This window comes from Acipenser ruthenus, chromosome 5, assembly GCF_902713425.1.
Source record: "Acipenser ruthenus chromosome 5, fAciRut3.2 maternal haplotype, whole genome shotgun sequence".
Classification (NCBI taxonomy): domain Eukaryota; kingdom Metazoa; phylum Chordata; class Actinopteri; order Acipenseriformes; family Acipenseridae; genus Acipenser; species Acipenser ruthenus.
The window spans coordinates 46819684-46844060 of NC_081193.1; the positions used below are offsets into that span (position 1 = coordinate 46819684).

General features: G+C 36.9%; 1 protein-coding gene across 1 annotated transcript; it reads right to left on the bottom strand.

Moving 5' to 3' along the window:
- Window positions 1–5522: 5522 nt before the first annotated feature.
- Window positions 5523–14190, bottom strand: LOC117403105 (proton-coupled zinc antiporter SLC30A1-like). Its single transcript, XM_034005069.3, has 2 exons — window positions 12821–14190; window positions 5523–10492 (listed from the first exon to the last, which is right to left on the bottom strand). The coding sequence occupies exons 1-2, from the start codon at window positions 13419–13421 to the stop codon at window positions 9591–9593; spliced, it is 1503 nt and encodes a 500-aa protein (XP_033860960.3). The 5' UTR covers window positions 13422–14190; the 3' UTR covers window positions 5523–9590.
- Between the last annotated feature and the right edge of the window lie 10187 nt (window positions 14191–24377).

Genomic DNA, 24377 nt, shown 5'->3' on the forward strand with positions numbered 1-24377 from the left:
GTTGGAAATAATTACCTCTTTTTATGGCTATTGACTTTATAATGCAACTCCGTTGCTGTGTAATGGTTTTCAATCAATAAAAATGTATTTTAATTAGTTCTACTACATTGGCTGGGTTTACATGTGCGTGAAAATCGACTCTACGGTCATGACTGTGTGACGTTGTCACGTGAATATATCGTGAAACACAAAAGAATGTCCTTTGGTCAGTGCGACTTTAAGGGCAGGGTCAATCGCTTTCAGACAATAAAAATAGCTGCAAAACCCCATGTAAACCTGGAGCAGGAATCGTGCTTGTGTCTCACGAGATTTGAGCAGTCAAAATCCCCATTTAACTGACGGAATCTCACGTTACTCCTCAGCAAAGCCGTACCAAACCACACACACACACGCAAGAAAGAACGCAAAATATGCTGTAAATGTAAACCTCTCATATGGCCTATTATTAATGTCTGCATAAATGCAAGTTAATTATTATTATTTAGTCATTTAGCAGACGCTTTTATCCAAAGGTAAACTACACATTACAACAGCTGCTGCAGTGTCACTTACAGTAATACCTCGGTTTTATGTGTCATCCAAAGGACAGAGCACAAGAAGGTTAAGTGACTTGCTCAGGGTCACACACAGTGAGTCAGTGGCTGAGCTGGGATTAAACCGGGAACCTCCTGGTAGCATACCCCTTTCTTTAACCACTGGAGCATCAATCTTCCTAACTAACAACTAACCAAACTTTTAGCCTCATGTTATTATTAATTGTAGTCGTAGTCGTAGTCGTCGTATTTTCTTTCTAGAATTCTTTTAAGATGTCCCAGGAACAACAGAGCTCCACCTCTTCTTCCACCGCACAGAACTGGAATGAATTGTTAGCATCAATTGACATATTGTGCAATAAGTAATGGATATAGTTAACAAACAACATACATGTGCCGTCTCGCTTTAAATACAGACTTTTGTTTGAATGTTTATAATATTACAAGACATCCACGTTTCATGACAATGTGTGTGTTAAGCGGATTCTGCACCTGGCACTTCTACCGCAGCTGCAGACCAGCAGTCACTGGCTTCTCGGAGCAGGTGCAGGGTATAGGGACCGGCAGATGTGTAGAGGAACATTAGGATGCACAGCCTGGTACTCCGTCTATAGAACTACCAGTGCATGAAGCTGGACAGGAGCCTCGCATGTATTTTTTTTTACATATCCCACTGTTCTCAATCGTATATTCATATAGGCCTAAGGATCATACAGTTTTTTTTATTGCATTGTAGTGTAACCCCCCCCCCCCCGTGTTCCCACATTTTCCACATACATTTATAGACTACTTTAATTAAATAAAACTTTTAAATGTTACACATATCTATTTTTTAAGTTGTAAAAATTGTACTTAGTAGAAGTTTTATTTTATATACGGGTGTGTATGTGTGTTGGAAAGGTAACGAAACACAAACAAGTAATGCGTGATAATTCGTAATGTGCGCGACAACAAGTTAATTCTTTTCTCTTGTTAATTTTTTTAAATCTTCATGCAACCCATGAAGCTTTCCTCACGATATAAAGATACTTTCTTTTCCTAATTACAAGGCAGAAGCAGACATTTAAAATATCCCGCCCCCTAAAATGACTATGAATTGAGTAAGCTGCATTGGTAACTTTTCCTAAATCAGAACAGCATAGCAACGCATTTCCTAAAAAGTACGCCAAAAACATTGTGAGGAAAACTGTCATGACTCGTCCATATAAACGCTGTCATTTTTACAGACTTTTAATGTAACGGTGCCAATACTTTTGTCATGAACAAATATTTGAAACTTCTGAAAGGCACGTTTTTTTTTTTTAAAGATGGTTTGTTAAACTACCAGAAATTGTGTATTTTGGTCTTTGTCATTAATTAGTGGCTAATGTTCACTACAGCTTGTATTTAACATGTTTTCAATAATTTTGTCTGCCGACTGCACCTTCAGACCAACCTCTAGATCATTGCAAGGAACATGACAAGTTGCCTCTCCAAATTAACCACATTAGTATTGTTCTGTCACAACACATCAGCGAGTCATTTAAATTCAACCCCAAGTATTAGAAGGTGCCAATTCAAATGCCAGTAAATAAATAGCAAGTCATCTAATGGTGAAAAATAGTCATTCTGTTCTTTACTCTGACGTGCTTTGTGCTTCTCTTGAAAGCACTAGCTTAGGGGAATCCCAGCACAGCCTTTGCAACCTGCTTAACTCATAACCCAGTACTTTGCTTTCATTACAGGTTGAATGTCTTAAGAGTACTTACAGTGCCTTGCGAAAGTATTCGGCCCCCTTGAACTTTGCGACCTTTTGCCACATTTCAGGCTTCAAACATAAAGATATGAAACTGTAATTTTTTGTGAAGAATCAACAACAAGTGGGACACAATCATGAAGTGGAACGAAATTTATTGGATATTTCAAACTTTTTTAACAAATAAAAAACTGAAAAATTGGGCGTGCAAAATTATTCAGCCCCCTTAAGTTAATACTTTGTAGTGCCACCTTTTGCTGCGATTACAGCTGTAAGTCGCTTGGGGTATGTCTCTATCAGTTTTGCACATCGAGAGACTGAAATTTTTGCCCATTCCTCCTTGCAAAACAGCTCGAGCTCAGTGAGGTTGGATGGAGAGCATTTGTGAACAGCAGTTTTCAGTTCTTTCCACAGATTCTCGATTGGATTCAGGTCTGGACTTTGACTTGGCCATTCTAACACCTGGATATGTTTATTTGTGAACCATTCCATTGTAGATTTTGCTTTATGTTTTGGATCATTGTCTTGTTGGAAGACAAATCTCCGTCCCAGTCTCAGGTCTTTTGCAGACTCCATCAGGTTTTCTTCCAGAATGGTCCTGTATTTGGCTCCATCCATCTTCCCATCAATTTTAACCATCTTCCCTGTCCCTGCTGAAGAAAAGCAGGCCCAAACCATGATGCTGCCACCACCATGTTTGACAGTGGGGATGGTGTGTTCAGGGTGATGAGCTGTGTTGCTTTTACGCCAAACATAACGTTTTGCATTGTTGCCAAAAAGTTCGATTTTGGTTTCATCTGACCAGAGCACCTTCTTCCACATGTTTGGTGTGTCTCCCAGGTGGCTTGTGGCAAACTGTAAACGACACTTTTTATGGATATCTTTAAGAAATGGCTTTCTTCTTGCCACTCTTCCATAAAGGCCAGATTTGTGCAGTATACGACTGATTGTTGTCCTATGGACAGAGTCTCCCACCTCAGCTGTAGATCTCTGCAGTTCATCCAGAGTGATCATGGGCCTCTTGGCTGCATCTCTGATCAGTCTTCTCCTTGTATGAGCTGAAAGTTTAGAGGGACGGCCAGGTCTTGGTAGATTTGCAGTGGTCTGATACTCCTTCCATTTCAATATTATCGCTTGCACAGTGCTCCTTGGGATGTTTAAAGCTTGGGAAATCTTTTTGTATCCAAATCCGGCTTTAAACTTCTCCACAACAGTATCTCGGACCTGCCTGGTGTGTTCCTTGTTCTTCATGATGCTCTCTGCGCTTTAAACGGACCTCTGAGACTATCACAGTGCAGGTGCATTTATACGGAGACTTGATTACACACAGGTGGATTCTATTTATCATCATTAGTCATTTAGGTCAACATTGGATCATTCAGAGATCCTCACTGAACTTCTGGAGAGAGTTTGCTGCACTGAAAGTAAAGGGGCTGAATAATTTTGCACGCCCAATTTTTCAGTTTTTTATTTGTTAAAAAAGTTTGAAATATCCAATAAATTTCGTTCCACTTCATGATTGTGTCCCACTTGTTGTTGATTCTTCACAAAAAATTACAGTTTCATATCTTTATGTTTGAAGCCTGAAATGTGGCAAAAGGTCGCAAAGTTCAAGGGGGCCGAATACTTTCGCAAGGCACTGTACCTCCAAAGAACTGCATTACTTCAACACTGTTTATTACAGTATGGGGTTACAGGATCTACCAATACTCTAGTTATCACTAAACTAACCCCATTTAAATATGAAATGGGGGGACGGGGGGAAGGGGGGACGACGCTATGAGAAAAGGCGAGTGGTAAAACATACTCTACATTAGCTGAGTTTTGTAGTTCTGTGCAACTTCAGAACCCCCCTTTACTGTAAATCATAAAAAATACCTGTATTTAACCACAGCTTAGAGTCTGAGGCAAAACTAAATTTATTTCAATTAAGGCTGGGGTCCTTTGGCATCAGTTGTTCTACCAAATTGCAATCATCCAAAAACACTTATCAAATTAAATAGTACACGAGTCAGGTGGTTTTTTTGCTCAGTTTTTTTTTTTATATATATTAACACCATTAATAAAACATTCTGAAAGCCTCTGTACGAGGTAGAAACAGCTTTGGAAAACAGTGTATAGTATTAGGAATTGCAAAAGTTCGAGAATGGTTACACAAATGCACATTCTATGAAATCTGACAGAGAAAATGAGGATTGCACCTATATTATCAAAAAAGAGACAAAGGGTGCATAAAACTGAACCCGGACTTTGCCCAAAAAACAGGGCTGTCAACAGTACAGACAATGAAAAAAAAAAATAGATTATATATATATATATATATATATATATATATATAATCTACCAATTATTAAAACAGATTCACAGTCACAACATACAATAATGATCACACTGTCGGTGCATTATGCACAAGAAGAAAAACATCTTTAAGGGTTGCATTTGAAAAATAAATCTTTGCCAGTTTGCATCATAACATTTAGTGAACAATAACAAGAACAACAACATGAACATTGGTATGGTTGCATTACACTTTGTTTCAGTATTGACCATGCTGAAAGATTTTTTTTTTCTTTCATCAAATTAATTTGTGCATCCAATCACCACAATCTGGTAATTGCTTTGGCTGAACTGAGTTCACGCGGATACAGTTGAAATTGCGGGGCAGAACAAGATACCGCAGAAATTGTAACTGCTCTGGTCAAGACCAGTTACAGCTTGTGATGTAAAGAGAGGCCTTTAATATCTTTAGCTACCTCGAGGCATTAAGAACAACCAGCAAGGGAGAATGATTACTGGAAAACCTGGAAATTTTTCTGTGAGAAAATATTTACAGCAGCAGTGTAAATCTCAGTCAATTCTGCTGATTTGCTAATGAAAAAAGACAGTTAATCAATAACTACTTTTTTTTATCTGACACTGCTAACCTCTTTTTTAAAATAAGTAACTTAAGTGGGAATAAAGAAAGTCTTCCATACCGATATATTTTCAAACAGCATTAGGAAATATAGTACAATCACATATTATTTCAATCAGAGCTATAACACAAAATAGAAGAAGAGTTAAGAGAGGTTTCCATGCCCTCATATATTATCAACTTGTTTCAGATAGATCCTTACACCGAGGATCTTTGGATGTAATTCATAGTCTCTACCAACACGTGGTTGGCAACAGCCACTTTATGATTCTAATTCAAGCATCAAAAGTGTATATATATATATATATATATATATATATATATATATATATATATATATATATATATATATATATATATATATATAAAGTATTCTGTAATTAAAGAGCTGCTACTTAAGTCAGAATAATATGCTACTTAACATGCTTTGCATAAACCAAAAGACTGAAAATAAACTTTTTACACAGCTGTATTTGGTACATGTGGTCCTCAGAACAGCCAAAGCAGTTTTCCTTTTTTTTTTTTTAATATTGTGCCACCATGGGGCCTAACTACACTTATAAGAACACCAAACAGCCTGTGGCTTTGGAGGGAACCCCTAACACCGAACTTCAAATGATGAGACACCTTGAACATCCCATTCCCAATGGCTGACAAAGCTTTGGTGACTGAATTCAGTGTGGTATGTCTGAACCCACTGAAGAGCACACAACTCAGGCCTTGGGATTGTTATGGGTCAGGGTATACTGTAGCATACAGAAGAATGCCATGAAGGACATCAGTAAAAATAAAGGGAACAGCAAGCACGTAGTTATCTGCTAAAACCCCCAAAAGTAATAGAAAATTCTGGACAGATTTCTCACACCAGCAGCAATATCCTTGGGGTCTAATGTCTAGTGTTGTGATAGTACTTGAATGGAATCCAGCTTTTGTTAAAATATGTGAAATGAGCAATTTATCTTCCAGTAAAGTAAAATAGATGCAATATACCTGCCACAAAAATAGATTACTATAATAATAAAATAATACAAGATGTACAACTCTAAAGTCTCAGGGTCTTGATTTAAATTCTTTGTTAATGTTAATGTCAAAACTGTGTAATCTGTTACACTGAAATATACTAAAGTGCAAAAGGTGGCAACATTGGACCAACAGTGTTTTTCATCCTCATGCAATCCCTGTTTGGAAACATGTGCAATAAATGGGGAATCCCCCATAGAAATGAAAGCTTTTTAAAAGTGGTCTTAAAAACTTAACCTACTTACTATTACAGTAAACTTGGCAATGCCTATATTCCTCGATCAGTACCAAAACATTTGTATTCAAATGTGTTAATCAATTTAAAAAAAATGTCCATGGAATGTTCAAAGGGATAATTTTGAAAATACAAAAGTTGCATACATTGATTTGACTGCACCTTTTTTAAATTACAGAACCAGGCTAAGATGTGCAAACTCCTGGAGCACAGCAGAAATGTTTAAGATAGCAAGTTCAATATAATACCGTTACAAACTCTGGGATCAAAGAAGAAATGTTAAGGATAAAGGGTTAAAATATAACCCTGCTCCAGGAGACACGGTGTTCAATACCTTATTATATGCCATGCCACTTCATAATCAAAACTATGCCTAAGCAGTCAGGGACAATTTTGAAAGAAAGAAGTACCAGCAGGTTGAACACCATGTACTTTAGCTTTATTTTGCATTGCTTCAAAGGATTGTATTAGATATTCTGAACCCAATGCTGACCTGACTTTCTGAATAACCAGATTACACAATGAAACCTTTTTGTAAGGCTTTCTGGTAAATCTCAGTAGGTAACAGGTAATTAAAGGGAATTACCGTGAACTTAGAATACAGTACAGAACGATTACTGTTGTGTAGCAGCTGCATGTTGACCAACTTTTGCAACATTGATGTTCAGTTACAGGTTAAGGCCTTAGCAGATAAACTTTCACTCTTAAAAATAACTACACTGAAACAAAGTTGAGAACTTTCATAAAAAGGTATCTAAATACATTACCTCCACTGAATTGGTTACCTTGAGTCTTAAGGTATTCACAGAGCATTGCATTTACTGTGGACCAGTTTGATTAGGTATTCTAACACTTCATGTATGAATGTATTCTCCAAATCCTTTGAGCTCTTATTTTCTACATTATTTTTTCCCATAGGAACTTCTGCTTTTTTTAGGGCTCTCCAGCAGTGTCTAAGCTCCCAAAGCAATACACGTTTTATGTACTTGTATAGTAGCTTAGGTGCGCAATACTTTTGTCAAAAACATGCTGGGTTGTCTTACACAATCATTTATATAATAAGCACATATGGGTAGCAATAAGTAGTTTATTTAGTACAGTTGAAACTACAATGTGCTATGTTGAGATTTACTACTATGGGTCAAGAAATCAGCTAATTTGTTGTATCCCATATGTACTTAACCACAGGGAATAGGGTCCAATTTCACATATCATGGATGTTATGGAATTAACTTTGTTATGCTTTGTAGGCCTCCAACTAGGCATAAATGTAAGGGGTTGTTTAACCAAAGTAGCAGGGTGATGCCCTGAAAAAAAACAATGGAAACAAAGTATCTCTAGTGTTGCTTATCCTTAGATATTTAACTACAAATAATGGGGGAAAATACAGTGCTCTGGACAAATTGGGATCTTGACCATTTGCAACCGTTTTATTGTTTGTTTCTGTCAAATTGGGTAGGGTATATTACACAAATGTATTAAAAAAAGAAGAGAGAGGGGGTTGGCTGGAAGAGAAGAAAATAAATCAAAATTACAAAGAACAGGGGGAGGAGTGAAGATAGAGAAAAAGCCACAAAGGATATAAAAAGACAGAACTGATACTGCAAAGTTTGTGGAAGAAGCAGTTTAGTTGTTTTTTTCTTGTAGTGTTGACGGTAGGAGTTGTTGTTTGCAATGCAAGTTATGTATTACTACATCCTCAAATTTAAGTCCTTTACCAAACCAATTCCCGTCAGCTGCAACAAAAAAAAATAGTTCACCCCTCCCCCACAAAAAAAAGTCAGCAGTTTTATTCAGATTTGGAGCAGATGGCAATCAGCCAGCAACAATCACTTATGAGGATTGCTTTGTTGGAGCCATTTTCAGTTATAAAAAGCAGTATTAACTGGTGGCTAGTAAGTATGTGAAGTAAGAAACCCCATTCAACAAGGGAAAGACAGTAAATGTAATGCTCGGTTCAATCCTTGAAATAATGTACAGAAAAAGTTGCATTGCTAATATGCAGAGTTATCCCTAAGTTTTAAGCAAGATAAAGCCATCCTAACAGCACTAGAGAATTTGGGGGAAGGGGGTGTCCTTCCAGAGCTACTAAAAACTGCCATAAACAGCCTTTCTCCCGGCCATTTCAATATTTAAAAAATATAAAGGGACTTAAAGTAATGGGATTGATGGCTAATTATTTTAGATCTTAATATTGACTTTGGAGCATATCAAAGCATTGTTAAAGAGGCTTCTTTAACTCTGACATGGTGTACATGCTGTTCATAAAGTCTTGGAATGTCACGATACACCAAAAAAAGCCTGTACATTTGGTTCACACATTCTGTATCAGACTTGGTTACAGTTTTAAGCACCCTGTGTAGTATGTAAATGGCTTTCAGCTATACCATCTTTCTGGTGAAACCATTTTCCTACATCTCCAATTACTTCAAGCACTACCAGAAACAACAGACTGCATTAAAACAGAAGAAATTGGAAATAAACAAGTTTATAATCGATTTCTGGGTTTAACAGGGGTGCTTATATGACCTTTTTCTGACAAAATGACAGCGGTGCACTCAAAAGATCAGCTGTGGTGCTTCTACTTGCAGTATATAGACACAGCCCTGGGGTTATATCAAAAACCTTTGTGACCTACTAAAACACACACACGCAGTCCAAATTCAGTTCCACTATGACAAATCTAACATTTCTTGGGGTTTAGCAAGATTTTACCCTAGTCATTTATTTAAATAGATAATAATGGTATTTAATAACAAAATTGCAAATCAAATTGAAATGCTTTAGTATGCCTTTTGAGAAAGTTCACAAAAATTCACTGTTGGACAACAAATGCCACCTGAAATAACTGTTAACCTTTAGTTTTTCTTCATCTTTGTTCCAAAGTTCTTTGACGAGCAGCTTCACCACTGTTACATCATCCGACAAAACAGCGATAATGAAACACATGCAAGAGTTTCTAATTATGCGTAGGTGAGAAGTGACCTAATGTGGATTACCATACTACTGAGAAAACAGGGATTTAACAAGAGTGGGGCTGCAATGTTATTCCCCACTCCCCACATCCCTTACCCTATGTGTTTATTTGAGACAACCAGAATGCACAATGACACCCTCTCCCCTATTAACCCCCCCACTCCCAATATGGCTGCTTTACAAAGATGACTCTACCTCTCTCTGGACTACCTCTCCATCTGACCTTGCACCCACTTGGATTTCAACCTCAACAGGAGGCTGTTCCCTGCCCCTGTGCTCTGGAGACTCTACGATGACCTCCAGGCAGGAGATGGGCAGTCCCATGGCCTTGTCCGTGGCCTTTTTCTCAGGCTTGTCTCCATTGCCACAGCACAGCTTGGGGGCGCACTGGGTCCGGCAGGAGAGCTCGCATAGAGAGATAGGGGATTCCGAGTTGACTGTGACAAACTCTGGCTGGATGGTGGTGGCATGTATGCCCTCATTGTGGAAAAAATCCTTGATGCGCTTGGCCACATCCATGTAGGATGTGGGGTCATGGCACTTGATGTGGGCTGTAGCAATGATGCGACTACCCGCCAGCTGCCAGATGTGCAGCTCATGGACAGCCAGTATGCCCTCCACGCTGCGCAGCTTTTCATTCAGTCGCTGCATGTCGATCTGCTTGGGCACTGTCTGAAGCAGGATGAGGGCTGACTCTTTCAGAAGTGGGTATGTGGTGTACAGCAGAATACACACCATAATGATGCAGAGAGTGGGATCCAAGTAGAGGACCCAGCAGGGCCCTGCACTGGTAACGGCCTGGGTGCTGTTCCTCAGCGCGCTCACCAGCATATTGTGGTCTATGCAGTGGCTGTCCACACATGGTTTGACACATGGCTCTCCTTCACGACAGGGCTGCCACACTAAAGTGAAGATGATGGCATTCAACACCACAATGACTGAACCAAGGGCATCCCCCAGGACGTGCAGGAAGACGCCACGCATGTTGAGCTGCGATGCTGACTCGTCAGTGTGATCCAGTTCATCGTAGTGAGTGTTGCTGTTGATGTGGCTATCCAACCTGTTTTCTTGCAGCAGATCTGTATCAGAACGAGAAAGAGAGGGAGTTACACAGCCTGACGATTTAGTGTCTGGTAACAGCACAATAAATCACTGGCTAATGGTGAGCAAGGGCTGTCAAACTCTCCTTTTGGCAATTTATCAGTGGGTATCTGCAATCACCCTGGTAGGACAGAATGAAATAGGATCATTAATTTTAACTGGCACCCTGCCTGCATCACGCCGCGTGTCCATTTTCCTTTTAAGGTGGTTTTCACACTTCATGGCATGCAGAACACTAATGAACAGCCCAGTGCATTGAATTTAAAAAGTTGTTTGACACTGATTATGCAATCCCTGGTTTGACAACAATATTTTAATCAGGTTGCTGATGTAGTTTCAGCACTCCTTGTTACAAAAGTTGGCTATGGACACACCAACATATCTAAACAAGCTACATTACACATGTGTCTCTGTTAAGTATATCAAACACATTACAGGTATCCGTACTGTGGGAAAATAGGACAACATGATCTGTCAGCAGCGCTCCTAAATAAGTATGGTTGAATGCCCTTACATGCAATGTCCGTTTGTGACTGGTGAATCCCCCTCAACTTAGCCTATCAATTTACCTATTTGACTTGGAAAGGGAGCGCATAAGAAAGCATTTTTTGGTTTTACTTTAAATCACTGGAAATATATAGTATGTGCATGCAGGCCTTTTGGTTAAGTATATTCCTTTTGTAGCTTTGGAATTTAAAAAAAAACAAAAACGTATTTCTGTTTCAGTGGTTATTTGCTTCACAGTCATATTGTTGGTGATCAATAAAGCAAATACATTGTTTTTGTTTTTATTGCCAGACCAAGTTGTCTGTACAGTAGCTCAAAGTAACATTACAGTTCAAATGTAAGGCTGTAGTTAATGCATACCCCATAAGTTAGCATATGTATCGTATTTATTGAGGTAATGTTGCATTTTACTTGCCCAAAATACAGTGTACTTGCATTGCCTAAATTGGAGAATACTACTTAATAATCCAAAACCTTATCTGGAGCGCTGCCTGTCAGTGTTGTACATCTTGTATCTCACAAGTAGATCACCATTAAAGTAAACAGACAAAAGTCTTATTGAAATATGTGTGTAAAGTTTATTTTTATTATTAGGGTTCAGTAAAAAAAAAAGTAGACCAAGAAAATGCAATAAATGTACATTCTAAAAGATAAATATAAATCAACTTTATTGGAGCATAAATCAACATTTTATGTTTTGTTGTAAACTGACATGCTAAAAATGTGTTCCAGTTATTTTGAGATCATGGATACTGTAGAAATATCTATGCAATATTATTGTTATCTGATCAAAATCCATACATATAAAAATCGAATATACTGTAACCCTATTTTGCGAATGTTGCCATAGCATTACTTTTGCAATTCAAGGTTCATGTCTTCATGAGTCACACCTCACCTATTGAAGGTGCCTTTTCTATATAAGATTGCTTTACAAAACAAACAAACAAAACAAAGCTTAGCAGGATACATGCTGTCATCATCAGTCTCACTCATACCAGAAAAAATATCTTGGTACTAAGCAATACTTCTCTCACAATAGGCTGATATTTTCAGTTCATTTGTTGAGGAATTTACAACAGCTTTTAAGTGACAATTGACTGAATTGTCTAAATAAAACCTTTAAATAAAAGAGAAATTGAAGCGTGAGGTGCATGTCTCACCTGTGTACCTGTGAAAATGAATGCAAATAATAAAGTGTAACAGATTAATCATGGTCAAATCAAACCAAGACATTTGTTTCAATCAACACCCACCTACTAATGTTGATTGTTAAAGTAAAGTATATTAAATACATTAATTCAGTGAAAATATGACTCAGTGTGAAATAAACCTTTAAGACATGCAGATGGACTGACAGGAAAGTGTTATTAGGCAATACTCGCTTGTTTTATTACAACATACTTAGCTAAATTCTGTAAGCAACCAACGGGAAGTAATGCTGCTATGAACTGTATTCTGTTATTGCTAACCGTAATTTAGACATTAAAAGTGTCCTGAACATAAAAGTATTTTAGCCCTTTCAATGGCTCTCAATACACTGAAATAAAGTAGGCACCCAAGGAGTATAGCTCTGGTCATCCAACTATTAAGAAAAAAAAGCCTTAATCAACCTCCTTTGTACTGTGTACCAATTTACAGAAATCATATCGACACCTCCCCCATCGAAAGGAGAAAATTAATCTCCAATTGTGACATCTGAATAATTCTTCACCCCAGAGAATAATAATGATATGAACACATGGTATGCCCAAACTATGCAGGTGTAAACTGAAAATTAAAATAAAAACCATACGTACCATGTCTTTCAGGTCTGTCAGAATGAATTATATTGGGGCTGTTGCAGTTTCCTACCAGGTTATTGGTCTCCTCGCCAGACGACCCGTTCCCTGACGGGGTTTCGGACTTGCATATTTTGTTTCTTTTGTTTTTCTTATTTCCGTGAGAGTGTCCATGACCACCACCGTGCGAGTGTCCGTGTCCGCCCCCTGCGTGTCCATGAAACATACAGAGACCAAACAGGTTGACCAGGAGACCCCCAGCGCCCACCCCGATAACCATCAGCGGGTTCTCAATTTCTTGCGGCTCCGTGAAACGCTCGATAGCTTCCAGTATGATGGTGAAACAGAGCGCAGTCAAGAACACAGCGTTCACCAGGGCACCCATCACTTCGGCACGAATCCACCCGAAGGTGTTTTTGCTGGTAGACTGTGTTTTCTCAGCAAAACGAACAGCGACAAAAGCCACTACTAAAGCTATTACATCTGACAGCATATGAAAAGAGTCCGAAAGCATAGCCAAAGAAGAGGTTAAACGACTGACCACAACCTCTACAATGAAAAATCCGAATGTCAGTGACATCATACATAGCAGCCGTACCCTGTCAGGCTCAAAAGCCATTTTACCTGAATGTATATAAAGTATGCTGTAATAAAATTTTATAGATCAGCAAATCAAACCTAGACGAGGATACATTACTAAGACAAACAAACCATAAATAAGTGTATACTACTACAGCCTTCCGTCTACCGACCGTATCATAAACCTTTTGTTTTGCATGTGTGAATAAAAAAAAGAGATTCACTCAGGCGACTGTAAATCCAGTTTAAATGTGAATATACTTACAGTAACAATAACGAGATATAATAGCAAATCTACTCACAGACCAACAGAATCAATCTGAGCATTCAGCAAGGCAGTGACTAGTATAAATTGCCTGGGGCTACTCGGTATATTGTGCTATCTGTGTGGCTGCCTGCTCCTTTGAAATATTACAATGTCTTGCTGCAGATGTATCATTTGTTCTTCGGAAAAACTTACTCGTTTAGGTTGCCTTACTTCAAAATCAGCGACTTAAAGCACAGAGACAAAGGAGCTGGAAAAACAGGAAATTGAAACACGGGACCGCATACATAATCCTGAGCTCCGTTTTCGTTTGCAGACGGTTTGAAACTTTGCACCCGAAACCGGTAAAGTTTTCACACGGAACAAGGACATTTACAAAGGACCGCCTCGTCGCTTCGTTGGGGGACGCTCTTGGTCTTTTGTCTCTTCTTGGGCTCCACGGTTGTCAATCTTTGTATCACACGACCAACTGAAACAGTTTACCTTTTCTAACAGGGAGTCCCTTCTTGTCAAATTGTGTTTAGCCCAGCCCCACAGTTGTTTCTTGTTCGTAATAGGCGGTGTTGAGCCGACTGCTGACGTCACTTTCTAGTCTTGTGATTGAGATTGGATATTTGAAACGCCAGTCAGTAACATACAATTGTCAGTAAAGAACGCCCCGTATTTCTTTTGTCAGTCACCTTAGCACCACGGGGTGTTCGATTTAGTTTTTCACACTGCACTGTTGTTTCGAGAATAGTCACTCTGACTCATCAAAAAAGGTGACGTACAGAAAAAAAAAAAAATAAATATATATATATATATATATATATATATATATATATATATATATATATAAACACACACACACACAAAGAAACAAGCACGAGATGTTAGTTACATTTTACCATACCGGTACCTCAAATTTAGCAATTCGAACGTACAGTGCTGGCATTATTAATGTTTTAAATGATAGTATTATTTTTAAGAACGTCTTTTTGTGATATGTCAAGTAAATCACAATGCTGCCATGCTCTTTTTAAACCCAGAGCCCTTATGGTTGCAACTTGATAGATTGTTTTCTTTATTTTGAGTTTAACAAGTCTTATATTCTGGTTGCGCTTAACTTATGGCATCTGTATGTTTACATTTTCTTGTTTAAAAATGAATTTAAAGTCCCACATTATTAGACAATAAATCCACAAGGTTAGTCTAAGACAGTTCTAGACAGTTTGGTTTTATTTAATATAGAACACCAGCTCAAATGCAGGTGACAAGTTTTACTGAATTTACAATAAGCTTAAATAAAAACTGTTACTAGTCTGTTATGGTTGACCTCATTTTTGTATATATTTTTGCCACTTGGGTAACATTGTCTGTCCCTTATGAATCCATATATTATTATTTGTTAACAGACGCCTTTATCCAAGGCAACATACAGAGACTAGGGTGTGTGAACTTATGCATCAGCTGCAGAGTCACTTACAACATATTACCCAAAAGACAGAGCACAAGGAGGTTAAGTGACTTGCTCAAGGTCAGACAGTGAGTGAGCCAGTATTTGAACTTGGGACCTCATAGTTACAAGCCCTTTTCTTTAACCAACACACAACACAGCCACGTTAGTGAAAGTATATATAATTACACATATATTCACGTTTACCTTTTATATGTGTGGTATGGTTTCAAGGCTATTCGTGTTTTCAAGGCTATACTGAGTAAAGAAAGACTCTCGGTATCAGTTCAACACTCAACACAGTAAGTCCTTGGAACTCTTTAGCTCTTTGTTGATATGGCTTCAAATGTAAAGAACAACACAGGAATGCTCAGGAAAATCTTGTGCCAGTCTTGTGACATTCCTCATACAGAGTTTCCTGTTTATATAATTCCAATAAAGAAAAGAAAAAAACTGACTTCAACACTGTTCCAAACATTGTCTTACCACAAGATTTCCAGCAACTCCGCCCCCAAGGACTTTATTAATTAATTTATTTGTTAGTATGAATTGTCCAAGTTTCAGTTACATAAAAAGACAGCTGCATTAATACACCACCAAATACATGTTACTTGTAACCTTTTAAATAATGCCCATTTGTTCCAACAGGATATCATTTTACAAAATGTTCCCAAATAATATTACATTAATTATTAAACTGGCAATTCTTTATTTTGGCAGTCAAGGTAAACTGTAAACATTTTGTAATTGAGAAATGTGTTGTTGACCTACAACTTTTCCAGTTTTATTTCAGTGTTAAAGTGATAAATATTTTCTGTTGAACACTTCTGTTCCTTTTATATGTCCAGTGTCCAGTTTTGAAAGAAACATGTTACTGTAACACAACATTTTCATTTTAAAACATGATAACATGGTTAAAGAAATCTCTGTTTGATATCAGTGCTTTCAGATGGTGTTGTATTTGCTTGGTAATTTCACCTGGAGGATGAAATTGTCCCCACCCTCAATTACTTCTTTCCTGGCGTTAACTAACCAGCTGCTTCCCCTGTTGACTCACCCAGTAACATGGTATGGCCCAGAAGACGCTGCTGAGTTAAAATGACCCAGGAATTGTAAGTGTAACATATTTCTTGTGAAAAAGTTGATAACTTTTTAAAAACCTAAAGTAATAACAGATATTATGTTACAAACTTCAAATTTGAAATGTAGTTATGGAAATGCAAAATATGTAAGATTTTTGGAATTATTTAGTTAGTGTTTTTGCTGTGAGTTCAGGAGTTGCTCTTTAGATCCAGTTGCTTGTCATAGACAATTTAAATTCTGGGTGCATGAAAGGCTAGATCAGCAAAAGTGTCTTTATATTGGTAAACCCCAGCACTATTTAATGCACAGCAGGGTATTGCCAGCAAACCAGAAAGAAAAGGAAAAATGACTGAGGTGCTTTGAATGTGCGACAAACCTAGCAAATAGCCCTAAATTCCAACCTCATCCAGTCCTTAAAAAACAGGACAAATTTGAGGTTAATGAGGTTGGATTGAGGCACAGAATATAAATAAGACTTGAATTAATGAAATGTTGAGTATGGTAATGCCATATGCTGCTCTGCTCTGCTCTGCTCAGTGACCCTACTGCCCTGTGCACTTTACAACACATGGTACTGTAACAGTGTTTATCTATTCTGCTGAAAGATGAGTCACTTCTGAGTTTTGCTTTTATCAGATAAGTGGTTCTACAATAATAAAACAATTGTTTGAAGAATGTATACAGATTAAATGTAATAAATGATCTATTGCTTTAAGAGTAAGTCCTGGAGGGGTTACTTAAGAATTTATATACATCTGTGATTAGAAATCTGTTAAAATACATTTAAAAAAATACAAGCCTTTAACTCTTAATGTAAGTAAAAGTGTAAGAAACTTCTAGGATTTTATTAACTGATAACACTAAAGTGCAATAGCTATATATATATAGATAGATAGATAGATAGATAGATAGATAGATAAAGATCAGCTGGTGTTGGCAAGCTTTGTTTCTTAGAATGTGTTTTAAATTATGAATAAAATATGTTAATTTTTTTTTAACATATCTTCCAACATACTTTTTTTCTGTTTCTGTGTCACAATATGTATGTGCCATTATCATAGTCATGCTCAAACAGCAAGTATATCAGCAGACAGCGCTTTCAATTTCAGAAGGCTACCAACATTTAGCATTAGAAAACTTCTCATAAATATTAGTGCCATGTAAAAATATTTAATCATAAGTAAGGCTGCGGAGTTGCTGTAAGTTTTCATTACACTGTAGTGTGCTGGGGATCTAGTTACATAGTTTGCATGCAGTGCAAATTTGTGTCACATAACAAGCACACTTATAGCTTGTGAATTCTAATATATAAAAAATACACTGCACATCAAACATGCTAAATTGAATCTATCCCCATTACATCAGAATCAAAGTGCAGGGTATCTGACAGGACAGATACCCTGCACATGTAAATATTTTAGTTGTGTTTTATTTGGCAGGGACAGGGTTACAATTCCCTATCACTGAACAAAATCCCTGTGAGAATGTGGTTGAGCTAAATTGGATAATTGATCTAGCCTGACCACATGTATGAAGGAGAAGTTGGGAGACAATGCCTCAGTTCAGCTTAGGGCCCAAGAAGAGTAGGTTCATGCACTCTGTATTGGTCACGGTGACAGCTATATGCTTGAGTGAAAATTGCAGACTCCCTGACCCTGCTTTTTTTTAAAATAAAAGAGCGCTTCCTAGTACTTGAACCGAGTATCCTAAGTTTATAATTTATGAATAATGGCACTGTTTGTTGTCAGGCAAAGTTTCAGCAGGTGCCATGAGAGCTTCCCCGCCAGAGCTTTCTGAGTGCATCTCAATCCTGACCTGTCCAGATCACCCCCTGCCATTGGATTATGGGCCTCTAACAAGAGTGTCAATTGTGCCAAAGTGTGGTCTAATAGTGAGTTGTAATGGTTTCTGGGTGACAGCCAACCTCATTGGACAAGAGTTGGATTCAAACCCAAGCCCTCAAACAACAGCAGCATAAGAATATTGTCTTAATGATTTGAAACCCCAAAAGATGGAACAGGTAAAAATGCTCAACACCAAGTACCAAGTTAAAAAAGTTTCCCATAGTGAAAGTGTATTAAAGCATAGTGAAAGCATAATAACGCATCGGTAAGCATGTAAAGCCCAGTGAGGTATGATAAAGCATATTGATAAACATGGGAAAACTGTGAAATTACCGTGCAAATCTTCTGTGATAAACCTTTACCAGATTAATTTTGAATCCCTGACAAAACTCAATGATCCTTTAGCAATTTAATTTGTAAGTTTAGGCCTTACACTTCAATTCCTGCTTTTTATATGACCAAAAACAAAGGCATTCAAGTATGCATAACCTCCCGCTATTTTCTTTTCAATAGCATCACGCTTCACCCGACCACAATTTAGTTTTTAATCAGCCTTACACATCTTTATGACAGAATCCAAGTTGTTTATCAAATCTGTAATGTGCCCCTTACATGTAAATACAGCGTTATCACCACTCATACATATAACTGTGGGTCACAAGGGGCACTGCACTGTTTCAGTATGCAACTCTCTACTGGTTTCAATGATAACCTTCACCCGACGATACCATTACATGCCATTGTTTGGAAATTGAGAGCAAATTTAAGGAGCTTCACATTTATTTTTTAACCTGTCCCTTGTGTTTTATGATGTTTGCTATTATGTTGAGTAATTCTGGATTCTTTTCATCCAATGTTGAGTTATTATCATTTTTCTCTGTATCTGACCTGTCAGTGAGATTGTTTAGAGGATTCTAACTGCCTAGGACTGAACAGCCTTTCTTATTACATTCAAATCATGTAACAACATGGCCTTCCAGTTTGACTGGTACTACCTACTCACCCTATCTATATTTGTTTATATGAGAGTATATAGTTGAACAGCAGAGTCAGCAAATTTAAATGAAATAGGAGAAGTCTATTCCGTGATTGGCAGTTAGATTTCTCTAGACAAGTTGTAAAGACACAGAGAACATTATAATAACCATATCGTAGGATCCCATAACCGCTCTCAATAATAGCAAAAATTATGAAAAACCAAGGAAAAGGTGAAACAAATAAATCAAATAACATTGGAAGCTATTGCTCTTTAAGTTTCAGACTTAGTAACACCTCATCTAGCATATTGTGTTCAGTTCTGGTCACCTTGTTACAAAAAGGATATTGCTGCTCTAGAAAGAGTGCAAAGAAGAGCGACCAGAATTATCCCAGGTTTAAAAGGCATGTCATATGCAGACAGGCTAAAAGAATTGAATCTATTCAGTCTTGAACAAAGAAGACTACGCAGCGATCTGATTCAAGCATTAAAAATTCTAAAAGGTATTGACAATGTCGACCCAGGGGACTTTTTCGACCTGAAGAAAAGAAACAAGGACCAGGGGTCACAAATGGAGATTAGATAAAGGGGCATTCAGAACAGAAAATAGGAGGCACTTTTTTACACAGAGAATTGTGAGGGTCTGGAACCAACTCCCCAGTAATGTTGTTGAAGCTGACACCCTGGGATCCTTCAAGAAGTTGCTTGACGAAATTCTGGGATCAATGAGGTACTAACAACCAAACTTTCTTATGTTCTTTTGTTCTTATGTTAAAGGTGCGGAGTCCTACGGTTAAAAACATTATTTAAGGTTGTGTCCTAAAATAAAATCTTGAAAGTGTTCCTCTAAAAAGTTATCACTATAACAAACAAACGGAAGGTTCTATTTAAAACCAAGAAAGAAATGATGCATCTGCAACAATATTCCAGACAAAATGGACGGCCAAATATCTGTATCTTAATCAAACTGGGGCCCTGTGGGTTGAACTTGATTGGCACACTGTATGAATATATATACTGATTGTTTTATTGTATAAATTGGGATGCCACTGAATACATATTAAAATCTTGAGCGAGAGTGTTTTTTATACCTAGGAGGCAAGATATTCTTTTTAAATCCTTGGGTTATTAAAGAAGATAGAGAGGGCCCTTTAACAACAGTTCTACTGATGTATTCGCTGTGCTTGAAACTTCGTAAACATCCATCTTACCCCCTGGAGACTGAAACAGACATTCAGAATTCAAGTCACCATCTGTTAGGAAACATTTGGTCGCTATGAACAATTCCTGCCCCTGCCTTTACATGTTTCTCGTCTTTATTGTTGTGCAGAAGCACAGAATAGAATCTCACCTACATATATTGATTTGGATTACTGAGTGAAATTGGATGTTTAAGTAAGGGATAAGCAACAGTTCAATACACACCAGCACACTCATTTACATTTTTTGCTGTTTTTCATATCATATTCTAACCATATGTTTCTATCTACCTAAAACATCTTTGTATCTAGTACCGGTAGTAAAATATATATATATAAATTTGAGTCAGTATTGTGAAGATTTATTTTCAGAATCTGTACACAACCTTGTGGCATTCTCTAAATAATGAGAAGCACAAGAGAGCTAATCTTTTTTTTTTTTTTATCAGAACAGTTAATTGGAAAAGGAAAAATGAAAACTGTGCAGGGATTTGTCAAATGAATCAATTAACATATCACACACCACATCTTCCAGCAGGCTAATTCACCAGCTTTTACACCTTTCATCTCTAGAGGATTGGCTTCAATCAGGCTAAAATGAACGTTTTCAGCCAGTGAATTCACAGAAATGTAAATATTAAAAAAAATCTGTTTTATTTATCAGACTGAATGTTACATTATATATTTAAGTTTTTTCATAGAGCTAAATTGTAGTACTGGTACCTTTTACAATACATAGGATTGTGTAGTGTGCTATAGTATCGTGTATATGTCTAACCACAATGATAAAGGAGTGCTCTGTCGGAAATTTAGATACATAACCCAAGCTATTTATCCTTGTCTGTATATTCTCTATGGATGAAAACTCAATACAGTATTCATCTTAAGTGGGTCATTTAAATGTCAGAAAGCTGAAATGAACTGTTCTTTCTATATTAAATTACTGTTCAGTGTATATGACATTCTCTTTAAAATATATCTGCAATTACAATACTGTACATGTATAAATAACAAACATGTATAAATACACTACAATAAAAGTGATTTAACCTGCAATAGGAATGTCTAAAGGTAATTTGTGAGAGAAATCAGATGTTACACTTATAGTACAACCTATGGCTGATTGTACCGTGAATTTAGGTACAGATGAAATGTGGATGTTTAGTGACACCTTGAGTTACGTGTGTTAACTTTATTATTCTTTATTTCTTAGCAGACGCCCTTATCCAGGGCGACTTACAATTGTTACAAGATATCACATTATTTTTTTTTACACATTATTTTTACATACAATTACCCATTTATACAGTTGGGTTTTTACTGGAGCAATTTAGGTAAAGTACCTTGCTCAAGGGTACAGCAGCAGTGTCCCCACCGGGGATTGAACCCACGACCCTCCGGTCAAGAGTCCAGAGCCCTAACCACTACTCCACACTGCTGCCCCTAACTTTGTTAAAGTGGTTATTTCTTGGAATAACTTCTATAGTAAAGTGGATTTGTCTCACCTTATTTTTGCTATAACCTTCTAAATTACAATTACCTTTAATTATTTTTAAATGCATCATAAAATGATTGCATTACATTATATGATGTGGTTTTATCATATTTTTTGATGTGTCAAGGAATGCACAACTAGAAATTAATGTTATTAACCACACATGAATGCTATCGATTTGCTTAATACAAGTACAGAAATGGTACACAAGAGGATTAAAGGGATACTTTACATAATCTCCATTTTCCTAATATTAAACTTTATTGTCTAATATCACATTCTGTGCTTTGATTAATCCTGTTTTTGCAGATAAATAACAGTTAACAAACAAATATTAATATAAGGAATATCTATAATATGGTGCTTGCTTTATGAAATACAGTAGGTTGAAAAAGGGGTTTCAACTTACTCTTAAAATGTATGTGTGTTCTAAATATAAACAATATAAAATGATTATTATTGAATTACACGTAACTCTAAATAAAATAGACAATTATTACACTGTGTAACAATTTTTTTTTTTTTTTTTTGGTTTCTGGGTAGTAAGTGTTATTTCCTAATTGCTTATGCCTCAAAAGTATAGAAAATGGCTATTATTCCCCACAAACTTTGCTTTTGTGACCAGGACAGTGATATTTTGAAATTTACCTATTTCCAATGAGAAAAAGGCAGAATTTGTGTCTTTTCGTTCACATAAAGTCAGAAAAAAACAACATATGAATCCAAATTAACATGTATTTATACTAAAGTAATACAAAAATGACTACAAAAGATTTAGAAGTGAGTAGTTTTTTGAGATTTACGATTATACTGTAAATCACTTTCACGAATCAGCCCCCAAATGTAGTGAAAGAAATAAATCAAACAACATTGGAAGCTATTGCTCTTTAAGTTTGAGACATGATAAAGGTGCAGTAACCCACGTTAAAAACATTATTTAAGGTTGTGTCCAAAAATATAATCTTGACAGTGTTCCTCTATAACCTGGTATCAGTCACGTTCATACGTATGTACATGGCCGTTTTTATCAGGCTTTTACCTGAGTCATCACTGCCTGCAACGCTCGAGTTACTGTCAACAACAGCTGCCATATTTATCACTAACAACAAGCATTGTAAAGAGCACAATGTCATATTTTGGGTTCAGTGGGAGAAACGAGATAATTTCACCAGCTATGCACTCGTGGATTACAGCTCAAAACTCCGGACATATTATTGTGTGGTAATATATTCGGACCCATATATTATTCTCTATATATAAATTATTTAGTCTTAGAATAGAATGAAAATGAACTAAATGCTTCTGCATTTTTACCAGTCACTAACCTTACCTATTTTTAGAGTTAGAATCATTCTTCATTTTGTGCTTTGATAGTTCTACATTATTTTAAACAGTGTTTGCTGTGATTGACAAACGACCACACAAAAAACAAAAACTGTACATTGTGATTAAAATAATAACTTACACATAAATAAACAAAACCATATAAAGTCACCATATTTACATTAATACAACAGATTCACAATTAACGCATGCCTAGAACTTTACAACTTTTGAGCTGGTAGTTTCTTTCTTCACACAAGGCTTTTGCTCAGAGGTTGGCTGCCTGGAATCTTTTCTTCAGGTCCTGACATTTTTCTTTATTAAGAAGCTCTTTCTCTTTAATTACGTTAGGCTTCTCATTTTTACTATCTCCAGCAAAGTGAACTTTCTTCTTTCCTGGAGAGGAGCCCTCATCCATGGACTCGTCTGTAGGAAAGACAATAGTGAAAAATATTTATTATTGCAGTAATTATATCAAAGAGGCATATCTATTCAAGCTTTCGATTTACAATTGATTACTATTGATTCGATGGGTATTCTACATTTCCAGTCAAGTAAGTTGTCTCTAGCTAGGCTTGAGTTATAGCAAATAATCAATGCTATACCCACCGCCTCAACAACAATCAATTTTATCTTAAACTCTAAAGGAGAGCAAATTAAGTCATTATTTTAGAAAAAAATTATTGCTAGTGTTAATTCTTTGCAAAGACTCTCCACCAACCTTTTCCTCTGCTCACTCACGGATTGGATCATATGCTACATGTTTTGTTTTGTAGTGGCTTTTAACATTACACATGACTCCAATGGACTGTTTGCACAGAAGGCAGAGAGTTTTGCCCTCCTCAATTACAAAATATACATAGTTATCAGCTAGTTATGTCCATTGGTCTTGAAATGTTTGAAATTCTTTTTGCACTTATTGTTTTCTTTCCCCCGCTGCTTGCGTAGCAGAGTTCAGTATCTCACAAACTGGAATACAAACCATTGCGCCAGTCTGTCATTAGTGTTCATGCGTAGTACATGCAAAAGCATATTCCTATATTATGCAAGTTCCTACATAATCCTGCTCTCCTGCCTGCATGCTGCTCAATATCAACAAACTGCTTTGATGTATAGGCTATTGTAAACCAAGTGCTTGGCAGCTCCTCCATTCATTGCGGGCAACATATAAGGTTCAATTGGAGAGATGCAGCGCTTTGGGCACCCTTGACTTAAACAAAAGCATCTACATAAAAAAATCAATATCATAAAACTGCACAAAATAATTGTACATTCATTCAAATTAACATGGCACTGAATACAATGCAGCTGAATATGTGACAGGTCAGCTTAGTATTATAGGGTTCCAGGGGCCTCATCTAGTGCATTGGAAAACA

Coding starts and splice junctions, on each gene's coding strand:
- LOC117403105 (XM_034005069.3), bottom strand. CDS start 13,421: ATGGCTTTTGAGCCTGACAGGGTACGGCTGCTATGTATGATGTCACTG. Junction 10,493..12,820: donor TGACAGACCTGAAAGACATG/GTACGTATGGTT, acceptor GTTCTGATACAG/ATCTGCTGCAAGAAAACAGG.